Consider the following 15,251-nt stretch of genomic DNA (forward strand, 5'->3'; position numbering starts at 1 on the left):
CTTTATCATTGTTCCAAGTTAGAAACAACATTTAATGCATTTCAAAAGAAAAATGGTTTGCCCTGTCCTCTTAATTTTTGTTTTAAAATACATGTAAATACAATTCAAAATAATTTTATTTTGCATGACACATGAAATCATTCATCTCACCAGATGGTTCAGAGCTCTGATAATATATGGCAGCTTTGTACCAGCATCAGCAATTCACACAGCACACTATGCCAGCATTGAGCAGTCATAACTCGTCTCTGTGAAAGGGACTTTAGATATCAATGTCTATGGCATAATAGAAAAGACAACTGACAGTTTTTACAGTGAAGAAGAATGGGCATTATTGTATTTCCCCAGCCTGTCTTTGTGATGTGTGTATATAATTTTTTTTGTATATATTTGTTACATTTGTTTTATAGCTGTTTATGTAACTGGATGCAGGAAGCTATTTCTCTTGGTCTGAAATGTGAGATAAGTACTTTTCATTTCTGGTGAGATAATGGGATCCATAACTCTCTCAAAGAAATATAACTGGGTCTTAGGAAAAAAAAAATGTGATCGAGATAATAGCTGCATTTACATTTTTTAGAAGAATACAGTACAGTACTTTCAATGTTTTATGACAGCATGACAAATGACATAATTATAGATGGCAGATGTTTTCTTTTAAAAGTATTTTAGTATCTAGCAGTTATCTAACTTAGTTTATTAAAGATGAATTAAAGATGAAAACATATTAATCTTAAGTTTTTTTCTAATAATCAATTTTGTATGCAATTTATTAGAGGATGTTATTGCACTGAACCTCTTGATTAATATAAGTGACAGTAAAGGTTTTTCATTTATGCTTTATACTGTGTTTATCTGTATTATCTTTACTGCTACACTTTCAATATTTGAACCTATTGAAAACCTATCAAAATTACCTGTTGTTTATAGCAAAAGTATTAGAAATGCCCCTATAGAGTCTGTGTCTGACATGATAAATTTTGATAGTACCATGAACAACTCACAGATAACAAGTGCTGCTAATAGCATTACCACTGTTATTGTGGCATTTCTCCAAACTGTTCTACATGCTTTAGTGAACACTCAGCACTATCTGACTTAAACCCATTCAGGGACTCTTTAACATTCTAGTAGTATATTTTGTATATATTAAGCAGGATTTCTCAAGGTACTTTAATTAAGCTGTCTACATACTGTACAGTATATGGTAAGTTTTTAAAGATGAAAAGCTATGGTATGAGAAAATGTTTGTGTATGCTTCATTTAGTTGTTTAATTCCTTTGAAAAAGGGACAAAGTTAGTCATATGTGATTAGATGTGCTGTCTTGCACAAGTACAATATCTGTTTCTGGTATTTTTGGCACCTATTTTCTATATTTTGCTCATACTACTTTGAAATTACAGTAACTCAGATAGGTCATTTTCATACCCAAGCCATATCAGCTCATCAAGCCAGATCTTATTCTGATTTCCAAAGCATAAAGTAAACAAAAGAGAATGTGAGTCCTTTCCCTGGACTTGAATGTAAAGTATGTGGATAGGAACATCTGGGAAACTTCACTCAAGTCCTACAGGAGTATTAGCAGCAGGAACTTGAACCCACAAGTCACCAGGAGTGAGCCAAGAGACTTTCCCAAAGTGCTATACTGCCTCTGCAAATTAACCTAGAGTGGATACAGTATACTGTAAAACATTCTGAAGAACAGTAAGATCATCTCTAATCACGTGTTGCATTTGTCACAGATGTCGGAAAGGACGAACCGTGGAATGGCAGGAGAGCGTAAAAGACCCTATGTGTAGCAGCGAGACGGGGGTTAGCCGGGGCTCAGCAGTTCAGGAAATGCCATATAGAAACCTATGCCCTCAGGTAGCGGACGTGGAGCAACCCGGTGCTAGGCGGGTCTCAGGACATCCGAAAGTCAAGCTGAGCAATGGCAAATGAAAGACTCAGAAATATATAGCCCCAGAGAGAGAGAAACACTGGAAGGACAGCAAAGCACCAGAAAAAAGAGACAGGACAGAGAAGGAGTGCCCTCTGACTGCAGAGGGCTTGACAGCCTTAGGCTTTTCAGATTCTGTAGCAATAGGAAAGTGAAAAAAAATATGAATGCCACTATTAAATTGTATGCCATATGGTTACAGAAGTATTTGAATCCTTGCTATGTTTAAAAAGTTTAACGTTTTAACAATATTTTAATAAATTATAAAGTACACACTTCAGAAGTACATTGAACTTCACACTGTGACCATGAATTTAGTATATTAAAATTTTATTTCACATTTAAGAGAGGGAAAGTTTCAGATCTGCTTTCTTTACCATGTCCTTTAAATAAGTAACACATTTTAAAAAATCAGTGAACAGTTCTTTTTACCCACAGCTGTTCTCTTTGAATAAGAACCACATATCTCCCTTTAAAACTGAGACAGATTTATCCATGCTCATATATCAATGAAATAGCTATATTCACATGCTATTAGATTATTTTTTGTTTAAGTCACATTGGTATTTAAATATTTGCCACTGAACTAATGAATATGGACTACTCAGTAAGTCTTATTTAAAAGTTTTGCCTACTGTCTGTCACGATTGCTACTCCTCCTCTTAAGGGCACTCCAGCCCTTCCTTGTTCTGCCCCATTATCCTGCACCTGTTTCTGATTTCCGTTGCCCCTTAAATGCCAGATGCAGACGTCACCCGTGGTTCCTCATTGAATCTCATTTTGTGAGAATCCGGGGTCCTGTTGCGTCTGGCTCTGTTATGGTTTTAACCCTTCCTTTCTGATTCCCCCTGCCGGTCCCGACCCGGCTCCTGGTTTTTAATTCCTTCTGATGAATCGTCTGGTATTGGACTACTCTTCTGTTTTGGATTCCCTGTTTTGGATTTCGTCTTTGATTGTTCGCCCCGGACTCGCTTCCCCCGGACACCTGCTCACCTTGGACACGTCCCCCTGTCTCCATACCCTTCTCCTGCATGATTTTTTCCCTACTGTGTCCTCACCAACCGGATCGTGTCGTCTGCATAGGGCCCGGAAAGAACTGTTCGTGACACTGTTTGGTGCCAATTTATGTTTCATAAATCTCAAGGGACATTATAATAAAATGAGAGTTAACACTTATGCAGGACACAAATAGAATATAGATGTCTTCCATTGTGCCAAGCCTGCAGGGATGTGATTTTCAACATCTTTTACCCCAAGCACTGGAACTATACAGTATGTGATGTTCTGTCCAGTAAATTTCCAAAAAACTTTCAGTCCACAGTTACAATGCCTTTAAGAAAGTAACTTGGACAGAAAGACTTTGAAATGAAAAGGTGGAAAAAATGTGTATCTCATCCCACAGTGAACCCATCAGTATAACAGACAAAACACAGCTGGAAAATACATTGTGCAGTTATTCTGTGCCTTCCTGCCATTTCCTGAAACATCTTTTCCAATACTGTTTTGTTTATTGCCTTTTTCAGGCAGAATACATTTGTTTTCAATAACTCATATGTATAGACTGTGCTTCTGTTGAAGAAAATGATTTAGAGGGAGTTAAAATTTTTGTTCTCAGCAATACCCTCAGATTTGTTTTTGATTGGTTGTTGCAGATATTAAAGACTAAGGAGTGACTATGAGTATAACTCTATTTAGGTAATGATTCATTTTGATTGTTGTTGAAAATAAAAAAAGGTTTATAAGGAGCAAAAAAACATAATTTAAACCATCTACATTTTATATCAGTAGCTTATATGGGGAGCAAAGATTAGGTTACTTACAATATAACTATTAAGAAGATGTGTTTGTTGCTTTTTGATTCATACTGTATTATTTCTTTAGATAACAAAAATTCTGAGAGGTTCTCAGTGTTTATCATTTGTGTTTAGTAAAAGTTGCCAAAATTGTTGATTAGTAATATGTGTAAAAATCCAATCGAAAACACAGAACAGCAAAACAATCATGTTCTAGGACGAAATAGTCTATGTACTGTAATAGCAAATGACTATGGATTATCATTTGAAAAAAAGGGTGCTCAGAACATATTTGGGAGTAACATGTTGACAACTGAGAGACGAAACCACCAACTTCTCTGAACCAGGAAATATCTGAGATGGTGGCCAACAGAGTGGTGTTCGAATACTGTTTTTCCTTTGTCAATCATGATGGAAAAAATGTGTTATGATAGCTCTTGCATTAGTGTACATCTCACTGCCCAGCAATACATCAAAGCCAACAGTTTTTCCCTTCCAGTCAGGAAGTGTCAATTTTCTAGCAGGATAATGCAAAACCACACAATCCTAGGTTTAAAATGACTTAATGTCACGAAAACTATGTTGAGGTCCTGCTGTGACTAGCATTTTCCTAACCTGAGTCCAATTAACATTTGTGTAACCATCTTGCCAATCCCATAAACCTGAGGTAACTAATGTCTTTCTTTTTTGTTTTCCTTTTTTGGACATTGTTGTATTTCTCTTTTAGTGGCATCACACAAGTAACTATATACAGATGTGGTAAAAATACAGAATTACTGTAAAAAATAAAAATTTCATATTACAGTAATCCCTTACCTACCATGAGTAAGCCCAGTGCAATAATGTACAATAAGCACAGAACACTTTAAGAATGTGACAGAAACCTCAGACAAGTCCATTCGAAAAAGAAGCTGACAGAGAAAGAAAGATATCAGACCATGTGGTTGTTTTCTCCTCCACTTGTTAAATGAACCTTCATGCCAGCATGCATCGCAGCTCACAGATGCTTCTCAGCTGTAGATACTCAGAATTAGGGCTAGTGCAAGGAAAATAGTATAAACAGAATTTTGCACAGATACTCAGATTGGCATAAGGTGAATTCATGCATAACAAGGGGTTATTACACTATATTAATGTTTTTGTTTCTCTTCTTTGCTCTATCTTCAAATATTTTGGAATTGCACAGCACTGTGCATTATTATTCATAATGTTATTAAGAAAAAAAACACTTTCATTCAATGCTGTCACACAATATTTACAGTATATACTCATATAATGACATTAAAATTGCAATGAATTTGCATTAGAACTAATAAAAAATACAATACATTTTGTAATGCTCTTCAGCTTATACAGTATGTGTTTATTCATCGCTGCTATTGTAATAAGGTTTTTTACAGTTTAGTGTGTCACTGAGCCAATACACGTCACAGAATTCAAACCACACATCAAAATCATTTAATTGTGCAAAGATGGGTTCTGTCAGATTTGTGGCTCATTTACTATACACAACTTGTTTTGGCACTAAGAGCTCTGCATTTACATTTGTCATCTACTGTATACCATTGTTCAGAATAGACCCCTGCATCATCAGATATCTCAGCCTGTTGCTGGAGGAATTGATTAGAAAAAGTGACCATTCTAACTGACATCCAAATAAAGAACCTTTTGAGGAAAATGGAAAAATCATATTTAAGAGGATTAACAAATACTTATGCAACAGGACCAACCCCTCAAGTATTTTATTTAAAGAAAGGTAGCTTTCATCACCAAGACATTGTCTTCATGTTATGATTCACAATTTAATATCACTGTTTTCTGTCTACCACATTGGACACACTGGACATTAGTTAAGAAGTAACTCATGTTCATAGTGAAACAGCCTTTGGTGCTTTCAGTTAAAGTACCTTAAATTGCAGAACCTTAAATACAACAGGTATTTTAGAAGATTAATTTTAGTGATTAAAATCACTAATTTTAGTGAATTTATGGTATCTTACTAATTATACTTCATGTCATGTTTTCTACTCAGCTGAGCAATTAATCTAATTGAATTATGCATAAGACAGTGGATATGTTTCAGAAAGCTAATAATGCTATCTTAATGTTAGCATACATTTAATATTAAAGTTTAATCATACTAAATAATATTGTTACAGCTGTGGAAGTGGCTATTGAAGTTTTTCAGGATCTAGAAACAATTGATAGAAAGTGTTTGCAGAGCTGTAGATGGCAGATCAAAAGGAATCTTCTGCTTTACCTTAATTAACTCCTTGGTAGAGCATTAAGACTCGTCATCGATGAGAAGCAGGTAAGCAGAAGCAGGGGAGACACAGACACAAAAAGAGGAGCAGGAAGAGCAGATAGAAAGAAGAAGTGTGCCAAGCAAGAAGACCTTGTTCAAGTTAACCTACTGTAAAAGATCGGATTCTAGCTAAATATTTGAAAGTTGTTCAAGAGGACTTGCCATTCTGTTATTTTAGGAAAGTGATTTCTATTACAAGGAATTCTCAGGCTGAAGGCTTACTCTCCAGGTGAAAGATGTATTTTTATAATAGTGAGATAGGGCCCTATTAGTTTTTTTAGGGCTTCTGGGTTTATATAAAGAGATTTAGCTCTAGGTTGCATTTTGTTTTATTTAGGATGCAGGTTTATCTCTCTTGTTGTCCTGTTTACACAATATGTAGGATTTATGAGTACTAGGTTTGGAGTTTGGGCTTTTCTGGTTGTTCAGGAAATAGGCCACTGACATGCCTTGTTTGTAAATAGAGTAAATTATAAGATGTATGTTGTGTTGTATATTGTTAAGTTTGTGTTATTGTTACTGTTAATCTATAATATTCTGTATTTAATTTTAATATTTGTTTATCTCCAGTTTGCTTACAATTTATTTCTCTTGTGCCAAAAAACAAAGAACTTAGGTGTCTCTAACTATGCCAACCGCTTGGGTATGTTGTGTCATACAAATGACAAAGTCCAGGTGTCTGTGTAGTAGTAGTAGTCCCTTTATTACATATGCATAAAATAAGTAACTAAAGATTACGTACAGAAGTACGGTATGTCTGTATATGGATATACATCACATAAAGTTCGTGCAAAGATTAGTGAAGCAAACTGTTTAGCGCACCCCATAAAACTGTGTGTCAATGAGTTTACCTAGTGATACATGACAAACTGCTCAAATGTACAAATAAGCATAATTTTCCTGTATAAATGTCTGAGTGATTCTAAACATGCAGAATAAGCATCTTATATCTTAGATCATTTCTCTTGACTTTAACTAGTTCCTCATTTACATTCCGGGAGTGAAGCCAACTTCAAGCAACAAGTCTGCATCGTTTGCAGAAATACAGAAATAATCCCATTGTCTCACTTGTACCTTCAGGTATATTCTCATATATTCTTGGCATATTTCTGAATTTTTGGGATTATAATTATTTCTTTGAATTGCCCAAGTAGTGTGTGAATCCTAACCCTAACCCTCCCTGGGATGTCAACTGAACATTTCCCCGATCTGTATGTAAGCCTCTGTGGGCATCGGATTTTGAATAATTTTCTTAACCTCTATATTTGTTACAACAAATTTTACGTAATTTATATTTTGTAGTTTTTAGATGAAAATCATTTTATCATTTTAATTAGACTTTTAGCATGCATAATGCTCTGTGTACTTTTAATGTAAGCCTTTTTGAATAACTCTGGATAAGGGTGTGAGACCCCAATGAGTAATCACATATGTAGCCTTTGGTGAGTAAGAGGATGTGTTACTTTTGTTGATATCTTTTACACTTTAATTTTACCAGCATGAAATTGGAATATTTTGGCATCCCACAACATATTATGCAATTCACCAGAGCCCAGGACAAAAACGTCTTGCCTAAGACCAGAAATCAAATTTAAAGCTAAACTTCATTTAACTTAAAAGTACTTGTGGCAGTATATCATGAAAGAAGACATTTAATGAGTGTTAAAATTAATCAGGGTAAACTACATTTTAATTTTTATTGTTTCTTGAAATTCTGTTAAATACTGACTGCACTTTTATCTTGTCAACTTTCCCATCCTTATCAAAGCAGCTGTAATTAGAAATGTCAATAGAATGCCTTTCATCTTATAAATTAACATCACTGGTATTTAGGAGATAAGACTACTGTAAAAGCAGCTGTACAGTATCTATACTAAATGACAGATCACAAAATGATCTTTCAATGGCAGTGAACTATTGAAGGCTATGGCAGTATTTTAGAGAAACTAACTATAAATAGATTAAACCGATGTATCTATAGATTCTGTAATATTTTATAATTATATTATAAAATTAGAATGTTCTATTTAAACCTTTATAAAATGTATAGAAGCAGTTGTTCCTCATAATACCTTTTTGTTATTACTATCGAAGTTAACATAACTTACCTGACATTGCTTAAAAGTGCTTCACCTTACACAATTTAGCAATGTTATCTTGTTTAGATGGAAATAGAGTGATATACCCATTTTTTTTTTTGGCCGAAGGGCTATACTGCAGTTTTCAGTTCCTATAAACAATTTTGGCTAATTCAATCTTAAAATAAGCAGTTGGCCATTCAGAGTGAAACAACATACTGTATGCACTCAGTCCTGCCTTACGCTCTATGCTTCCAGTATAAGCTCCAGGTTGCTGCAACATTTATCAGCACAGCTTTTCTTCATGGTGTTAAAAACTTGATGTTTGAATACAAATACATTTACAGTATACACAGATTTTCCAATGAACATAAGTATCAAACATTTTTGATGTCTGTTGTTTTTGTTTGTTTCATCACATTCTGCAGGTGACAAGTGTCAGATGAGTGACTACGGAAAGTTAAAAAATCAGCTGCTTGATCTGCAGAACCAGAAGTACATCAGACAGGTCAATGAAGGGGAAAATGAAGACAAAATGTCCCTGAAGAGACTGTTGGTAGACCAGATGTTCCAATACTTTGACTCAGACAACAACGGACTTGTAGATAGCAATGAGCTTACACAGGTGTGGAGAAAAAATGCTTCATTAATAATGAAAATTTAGAAATTGCATTTTATTATGTTTATAAATGCAAAATCATTAGACATTTTACAAACACTTTAGTCTACAGATTACATGCTTACATATTAGAATATACATTGCACTCATCTGATGAAAATAACACCTTTGTTATTTTTTCATTGGAAAATACCCACACTTTGAATGATTGAGTTTTGTTGTTAATGGGACTAAGTTCATGTCCTTCTCATTTTACAGTAATAGAAGCTGATCCTTGTGATTTAATATTTATTAAAGATGCTGAACTCAACATTTATGTATGTGTTTGTTGCAGGTTGGGTTCGCATGTCCACTGCTAGAACCAAAAGCTTTATATTTTAATATGCTGACTGTAGCTCCCTGTTATTGTACAGTATGGCACAGCAATTATTTGGACAACTGCCTTATTTGAGCTACATACTGTACAGTAACTATATTCCCAAACCAACCACTACCCCTTACCAAGACACAAATACCAGTCCAAACCTTAATCCTAATACTAATCCTAACTCACATATGCCAGATGTTCCATGAAAAAAATATCTGCTGTCAGAAGACTAAAAAATATTGCTTGGTGTTACTTTTGTAAGACTAGTGAACTGTGTATTTCATTGCCAAAAAGAAAGGAATCTTTTGAACACAGGCTGGCAGGAGCTATTGTACTTTGCTATTGAAGGTTGATATAGGAAGGCTGACGTACAAGGTTGATAAACAGTGAGTGAAAGTAAGTGCAAAGGACTTAAAAGTTGATAGCAATACAACAAAATGCCAAGAATTACATTGTTGCCACAACATCAATTGCAAGTACTCATTTCAAGTATGGTATCCAGTTATTTGTGGACTTTTAACATTGCAGTTATCAAAAAGGATTCATTCATACATCTTTTTTTCTTTATGTGCCTTTTGTTTAAACCTTAAATGTACATACAGTATGGGAAAGGAAGATCAAGTAGCACAGAACTCCTTTCTCATTTCACCTACTGTTTATAATTATGTGCAAAAACAGGTTCAATCAACTATTAAAAATATTTAATCCACCTTTTTTCATTCTTTGTAATTAGACAGAATAGATTACCTAATACATACAGATGCAGCCATTCAAAGTGTGCGGTACAGACACGTACCGCAGGTAAGATGACACGGGGTACCGCGGTGTGTGATTGGTTGACCGACAGGGGCACTCGTGGTCCGTTGGTCTGTCGTAGAAAGACTTACTGTAAACGTCTTTACTGTGCCCGTTGTAGATATTTACCACTGAAGGGAAATCTTAGTAGCTGAGCATAAAAAGAATAGGAGCATACTGTAACGCGTGTGAAGGCCATAAACGATATTAATTTTGGAACGTAAACATACAGTATAATGCTGGTCTTGGTACTTTAAAGAAAAAAATACACACCAGTATTCCATTTCTCCCTAAACATTGTAAGCTTCGAAGTCTTTAACTAACGTGATACCGGAGTCAACAAGCATACTTTTAGAATTTGATTAAAAGGGAATATAATATGGAAACGCGTATCTCAAGAATTTAATAACGGTATGATTATATCCGTGTACTGCGGCAGGGGTGTGTAGGGCTGTTTCGCCTGCCTGTTCATGCGAGCTGTCTTGTAGCCTATTGGTCTAGGTGCATGACTACCAACTGGCAGGTTGTGTGTTTGAATCCAGCTGGTGCTGGACCTTCCAGTTTTATTTATTTATTTTGTAATCGCGTAACATAAACATATTACCGTATGCAAACTGTACTGTATACAGTATGTATATGTATATTTAATGTCTTAACTGTGCCCGTTTAAGTATTGAATATTCATATCTAATTTTACCACTGAAGGGAAATCTTAACATAAACATACAGTATATGGCTGGTCTCGGTACTTTAAAGAAAAAAATACCCACCAGTATTCCATTTCTCCCTAAACATTGTAAGCTTCGAATGAAACCACTAAATAAAGACATAAATATAGAAATCCTCCTGCCCCCACTACCATTAGAATATACTCAAACATTTTAGCGTTTCATTCTGAGCAGAAAACCCTCACACCTGAAGAGTGCTGGCTGTGACGAATTAAACCGGTTTTACAGGTTTCAATCACAGACCATGTGACATGGGACTCAGTAAACTAAAACACAGCGCCACTGGATTTGATAATACCTAACCAAAATCCGCAATATGGAAACAGAACCTGTGTAATTGTTGATAGATGATGTACTCGTAACATTTTTTCAAGACGAACTACAACATTTAAAAAATGACTTGTATGTACTTGATATCTCTAATCAATCCACGGGTTCCAGCACAAAACGAAACTAAAACGCATACCAATTCGCGCTTCTTATTAGTTGCTCAAAAGTAATTTGACCGTATGAAATGCATAATATAAACCTAGAAACATATACGTGAGCAGTACTTAAGCACTGTAGTATCGGTGTTAAGACATACCTCTCAAATACTGTAAATCAAGTTAAAAATATCTCAAGACCGATTCTGGTCGTAATGAAACCATGTTTCGTGTATGTTTTCTTTTTCATCTTGAAATAACTCATTTCTAAATACCTTTTTCACTGTTAACATCTTGCAGCAACTTTGCGACAAAATATACACTCTGACAGTTCATCCTGCTACCAACATTAAATAAAACAAATCTTAAGATTTCTATATTTATGTCTTTATTTAGTGGTTTCATTCGAAGCTTACAATGTTTAGGGAGAAATGGAATACTGGTGGGTATTTTTTTCTTTAAAGTACCGAGACCAGCCATATACTGTATGTTTATGTTAGGATTTCCCTTCAGTGGTAAAATTAGATATGAATATTCAATACTTAAACGGGCACAGTTAAGACATTAAATATACATATACATACTGTATACAGTACAGTTTGCATACGGTAATATGTTTATGTTACGCGATTATAAAATAAATAAATAAAACTGGAAGGTCCAGCACCAGATGGATTCAAACACACAACCTGCCAGTTGGTAGTCACGCACCTAGACCAGTAGGCTACAAGACATCTCCCATGAACAGGCAGGCGAAACAGCCCTACACAGCCCTGCCGCAGTACACGGATATAATCATACCATTATTAAATTCTTGAGATATGCGATTCCATATTATATTCCCTTTTAATCAAATTCTAAAAGTATGCTTGTTGACTCCGGTATCACGTTAGTTAAAGACTTCGAAGCTTACAATGTTTAGGGAGAATTGGAATACTGGTGTGTATTTTTTTCTTTTCATGATAGGTGTCGCATTTTAAATCATTTTCGTAGTTAGAAATTATGAAACGCCCTGTTAAAAGCAAGGAAGTTTTTATGCCCGTTGAAGTAAAACAAAATGCCTGACAAAGTATGGCTTGGACAGAGTCCAAGTGCTTGTACAAATGTGCTAAAGAAATTATACTTTGAGTATACAGCTTGTCCAAAGTCATCCATTATTAATACTATTAGTAATATCTTCAGTAAAGGCTTTGATGCATAAATATTTCTGATAAAGGTAGGTTGTGTACTTTTGTCCAACTGAGCAATCTTGCTTTCATAAAATATACCAACATTTTAATGACTGATGATTAACATGCTGTAATACACAGTTCAAAATTAAAGGCTCAAATGCTGTACATGAGAGGTTAAGCTCCCCCTGGCGGTTTTACAAGGCAACGCCGGATAGTTAGTCACGTGATACACGTGAACCGCGTGATACCCCGGTGGGCGTGTCACGGTATGCCGCGAAATACCTCACCCATTTTGAATGGCTGCATCTGTATAAGAAACCCATTTTAGACTGCATTACTGCACGCATAAAATGCAAATGCACTGGAAGGAGCTGACTTTACGAACACTTCAGTAATTTTATGACATGCTATTGGAAGTGCATTAGTCCAGGCTTGCGGATGGAACAAAAGCTCAAAAGGAATTAAAGCCTTCGCACATTGCAATCTTTTATTCAAATGTCTAAGCATCAAATCCCCCATTTAAATACATCTGCCTTCTGAAGATACAGTACAACTATTTTTTATCCTGTGTGATGAAATATCATTTGTAATTAAAATCTAATTCTGTATAAATGTAATGGTATACTGTCTAATGCAGTCCTAAAAAATGAAGCATACGAAAAAAAGCAGAACATGACAATTCAAATATCAGCCATTTCTTTCATTTATAGGAACATCCATCCATTTTCAAACCAATTCATCCAAGTCAGGGTTGCAAGGAGCCAAAGCCTATCCCCAAAACCCACAGGTTTTGGGCTCACACCTGCTGAACTTCAGTGGGTTACCAGGTGTGAGTTGCAGGGTGACATGGAAATATTTTTCTTTGTTTTCACATTTTTGGCAAAATAAAGGAAGAATAAATAATTTTGCAAAAACCCAATTACTATTCCTCAGAAAACATTTAATTCAAGTTAGGTCTTCGTCATCATCTTCATCATCATCAAAAACCCCTTTTAAGTGCACTTGATGCCTACCTAGAGGTATCCTTTGCAAATGTATAGCTTCAGCTACAGTATTTCCATCATCCTTTCTTGGCATTTTAAGAGTTCTATTGTATACCATCATTGTTTATCTAATTCTCATTTTATTTTTTAATTTAATATTTTAGCTGTTTTCCATAGTCTTGATCATTCACATCATACATTGGTTACATTTTACACAATGTATTTCAGGTCATCAAACAGGAAGGACTGGCCAAGGATGTATCTGAATGCACTTTGTTTGATCTTTTGAAATACGATGATCGGAATGTTGATAAACACTTGTCCATAGAAGAGTTCTACACGGCATTTGGTAAGTGATCTTTATTCTCGGAATTCTTTGTTGACATTTTGTGGTTTTATAAATAGTGAGAACAGCGAATTTTTCAATTAAACAGTTATTACATTGATGCTTTGTTTTAATGGGTCAACGTGATTTTTATTAATAGTGGACTGACACTCTGCACAATATGAATATCAAATATAGTCAAAGCAAACATGTAAATATAATATAACACATATAAATGTACAGTATGTACATACAGTAGATAGAACATAAGGTCCACACCGTTCCTTTCTCATTGTCTGCTTTTGGGATGAAATGAAACAACACAGTTGAATAAACTGACCACAATGGTAAATACAGTATAGTATAAACAAATATCAATCCACCACATCATGGTATTAGGGAAGATTTAGACAGTCTGTTTTTTTTTTCAAAAATTGAATTGAAGTATTATTGCTTTTGAAGGGAACAATGAACACTGGGAAACTATCTAAAGTGGAATGATGCAGATGGAAACTGACAGCTGTCTTCATCAGCACACATTTCTTTGCAACTTTAGCACATAATAGTATGATATACTACTTGTTTGTAAAGCAAGGGAAGTGTTTGACAAAATATTATCTGAATAACAAGTAAGGACAGTTTGATAGTATGTGGGCTTTAAAAACTGCATACTAATGTATTTTTCTTAACTGATTCATTGATTTGAACACCTCCTGGGGCTAATCTCAGCATAACTAACCTGCATCTCAGAAGGACATTCAGCCTGACTCCTGCTGGAGAGATTCTCTGTCTGTCTCAAACCCATTCTGCATTTCTCCACCTTGTCTGTTTAGTTCTTGTTTGTCTTCAAGCCTTAACTGGGCTCAAGCTATTGGATTCTTTAGCCAGTCAACAAGATGCAGCTTTCATTATTGACTATGGTTCTGGTCGAGAGGGAACGTTGGCGCATTTGCTGCTGCTCCTCTCACCAGTTTTTCATTTTTATCTACTTATTTATGTTTTTTTCCCCCTTTTCTCCTCGATTACACTGATTTCTAATTTATCTATTTTCATCCGCTTCACACTATCCGCTCCACGTTACAAATTCACAAATGCGACTTCCACTGCATTGTGAACTTACTCAACTGAAGACCTTCACCATTTGCTACCGCCTTCTCTGGATTTCCTTCCCGTCTCGATTCATCGATCATGTCTCTGAGGTACACTGCACTGCAACTTCTTACACTAAAACAAAGCTACTTCCTGGTCAAAGACACAATTTTCGTTCGTCTGCCTGCGGAGTCTCTATCCCTGCCTTTCGGCCCTTGTCTGTAAGTCCATCACGTACCGGCGCCGATCTAAAAAATCTCCTCTCACTACCGCACCTGGACCGCACTTCGCTTCCCCCTGCATCAACGAGACTGGCCAGATCAGCGCTACTCAACACCTGCTCCGTTAACAGCAAGGCTCTTCTTTTATGTGACATTATCAAAGAAAAACAACTGGACCTTCTGTGTTTAACCGAAACATGGCACAAACAAAACGATGGACTCCTGTTCAACCAACTAGTTCCTCCTGGATGTGGTTTGTTTGACCTTCCGTATCTTTCAGGCAGAGGCGGGGGCATCATTGTTATTTACAACCTTTTTTACAGTCTAAGTCCTATAACTATACCTCCTCCCTCTTCTTTTGAGTGTCTTGTTTTAAATGTTTCTATCCCCCAATCTACTATTATTGCCACA

The 15,251-nt window shown here is 35.6% G+C and overlaps 1 protein-coding gene across 4 annotated transcripts in view; it reads left to right on the plus strand.

Moving 5' to 3' along the window:
• The window catches only part of fstl5 (follistatin-like 5), a 266,449-nt gene that overhangs the window by 133,842 nt on the left and 117,356 nt on the right, over positions 1–15,251 (plus strand). For all 4 annotated transcript variants that reach the window (XM_069187730.1, XM_069187734.1, XM_015344712.2 and 1 more), the window contains exons 5-6: positions 8,545–8,741; positions 13,434–13,554. In XM_069187730.1, the coding sequence (XP_069043831.1) occupies positions 8,545–8,741; positions 13,434–13,554 (318 nt within the window). The remainder of the gene's footprint in view (positions 1–8,544; positions 8,742–13,433; positions 13,555–15,251) is intronic.

The sequence above is a fragment of the Lepisosteus oculatus genome, chromosome 1 (assembly GCF_040954835.1).
Source record: "Lepisosteus oculatus isolate fLepOcu1 chromosome 1, fLepOcu1.hap2, whole genome shotgun sequence".
NCBI lineage: Eukaryota > Metazoa > Chordata > Actinopteri > Semionotiformes > Lepisosteidae > Lepisosteus > Lepisosteus oculatus.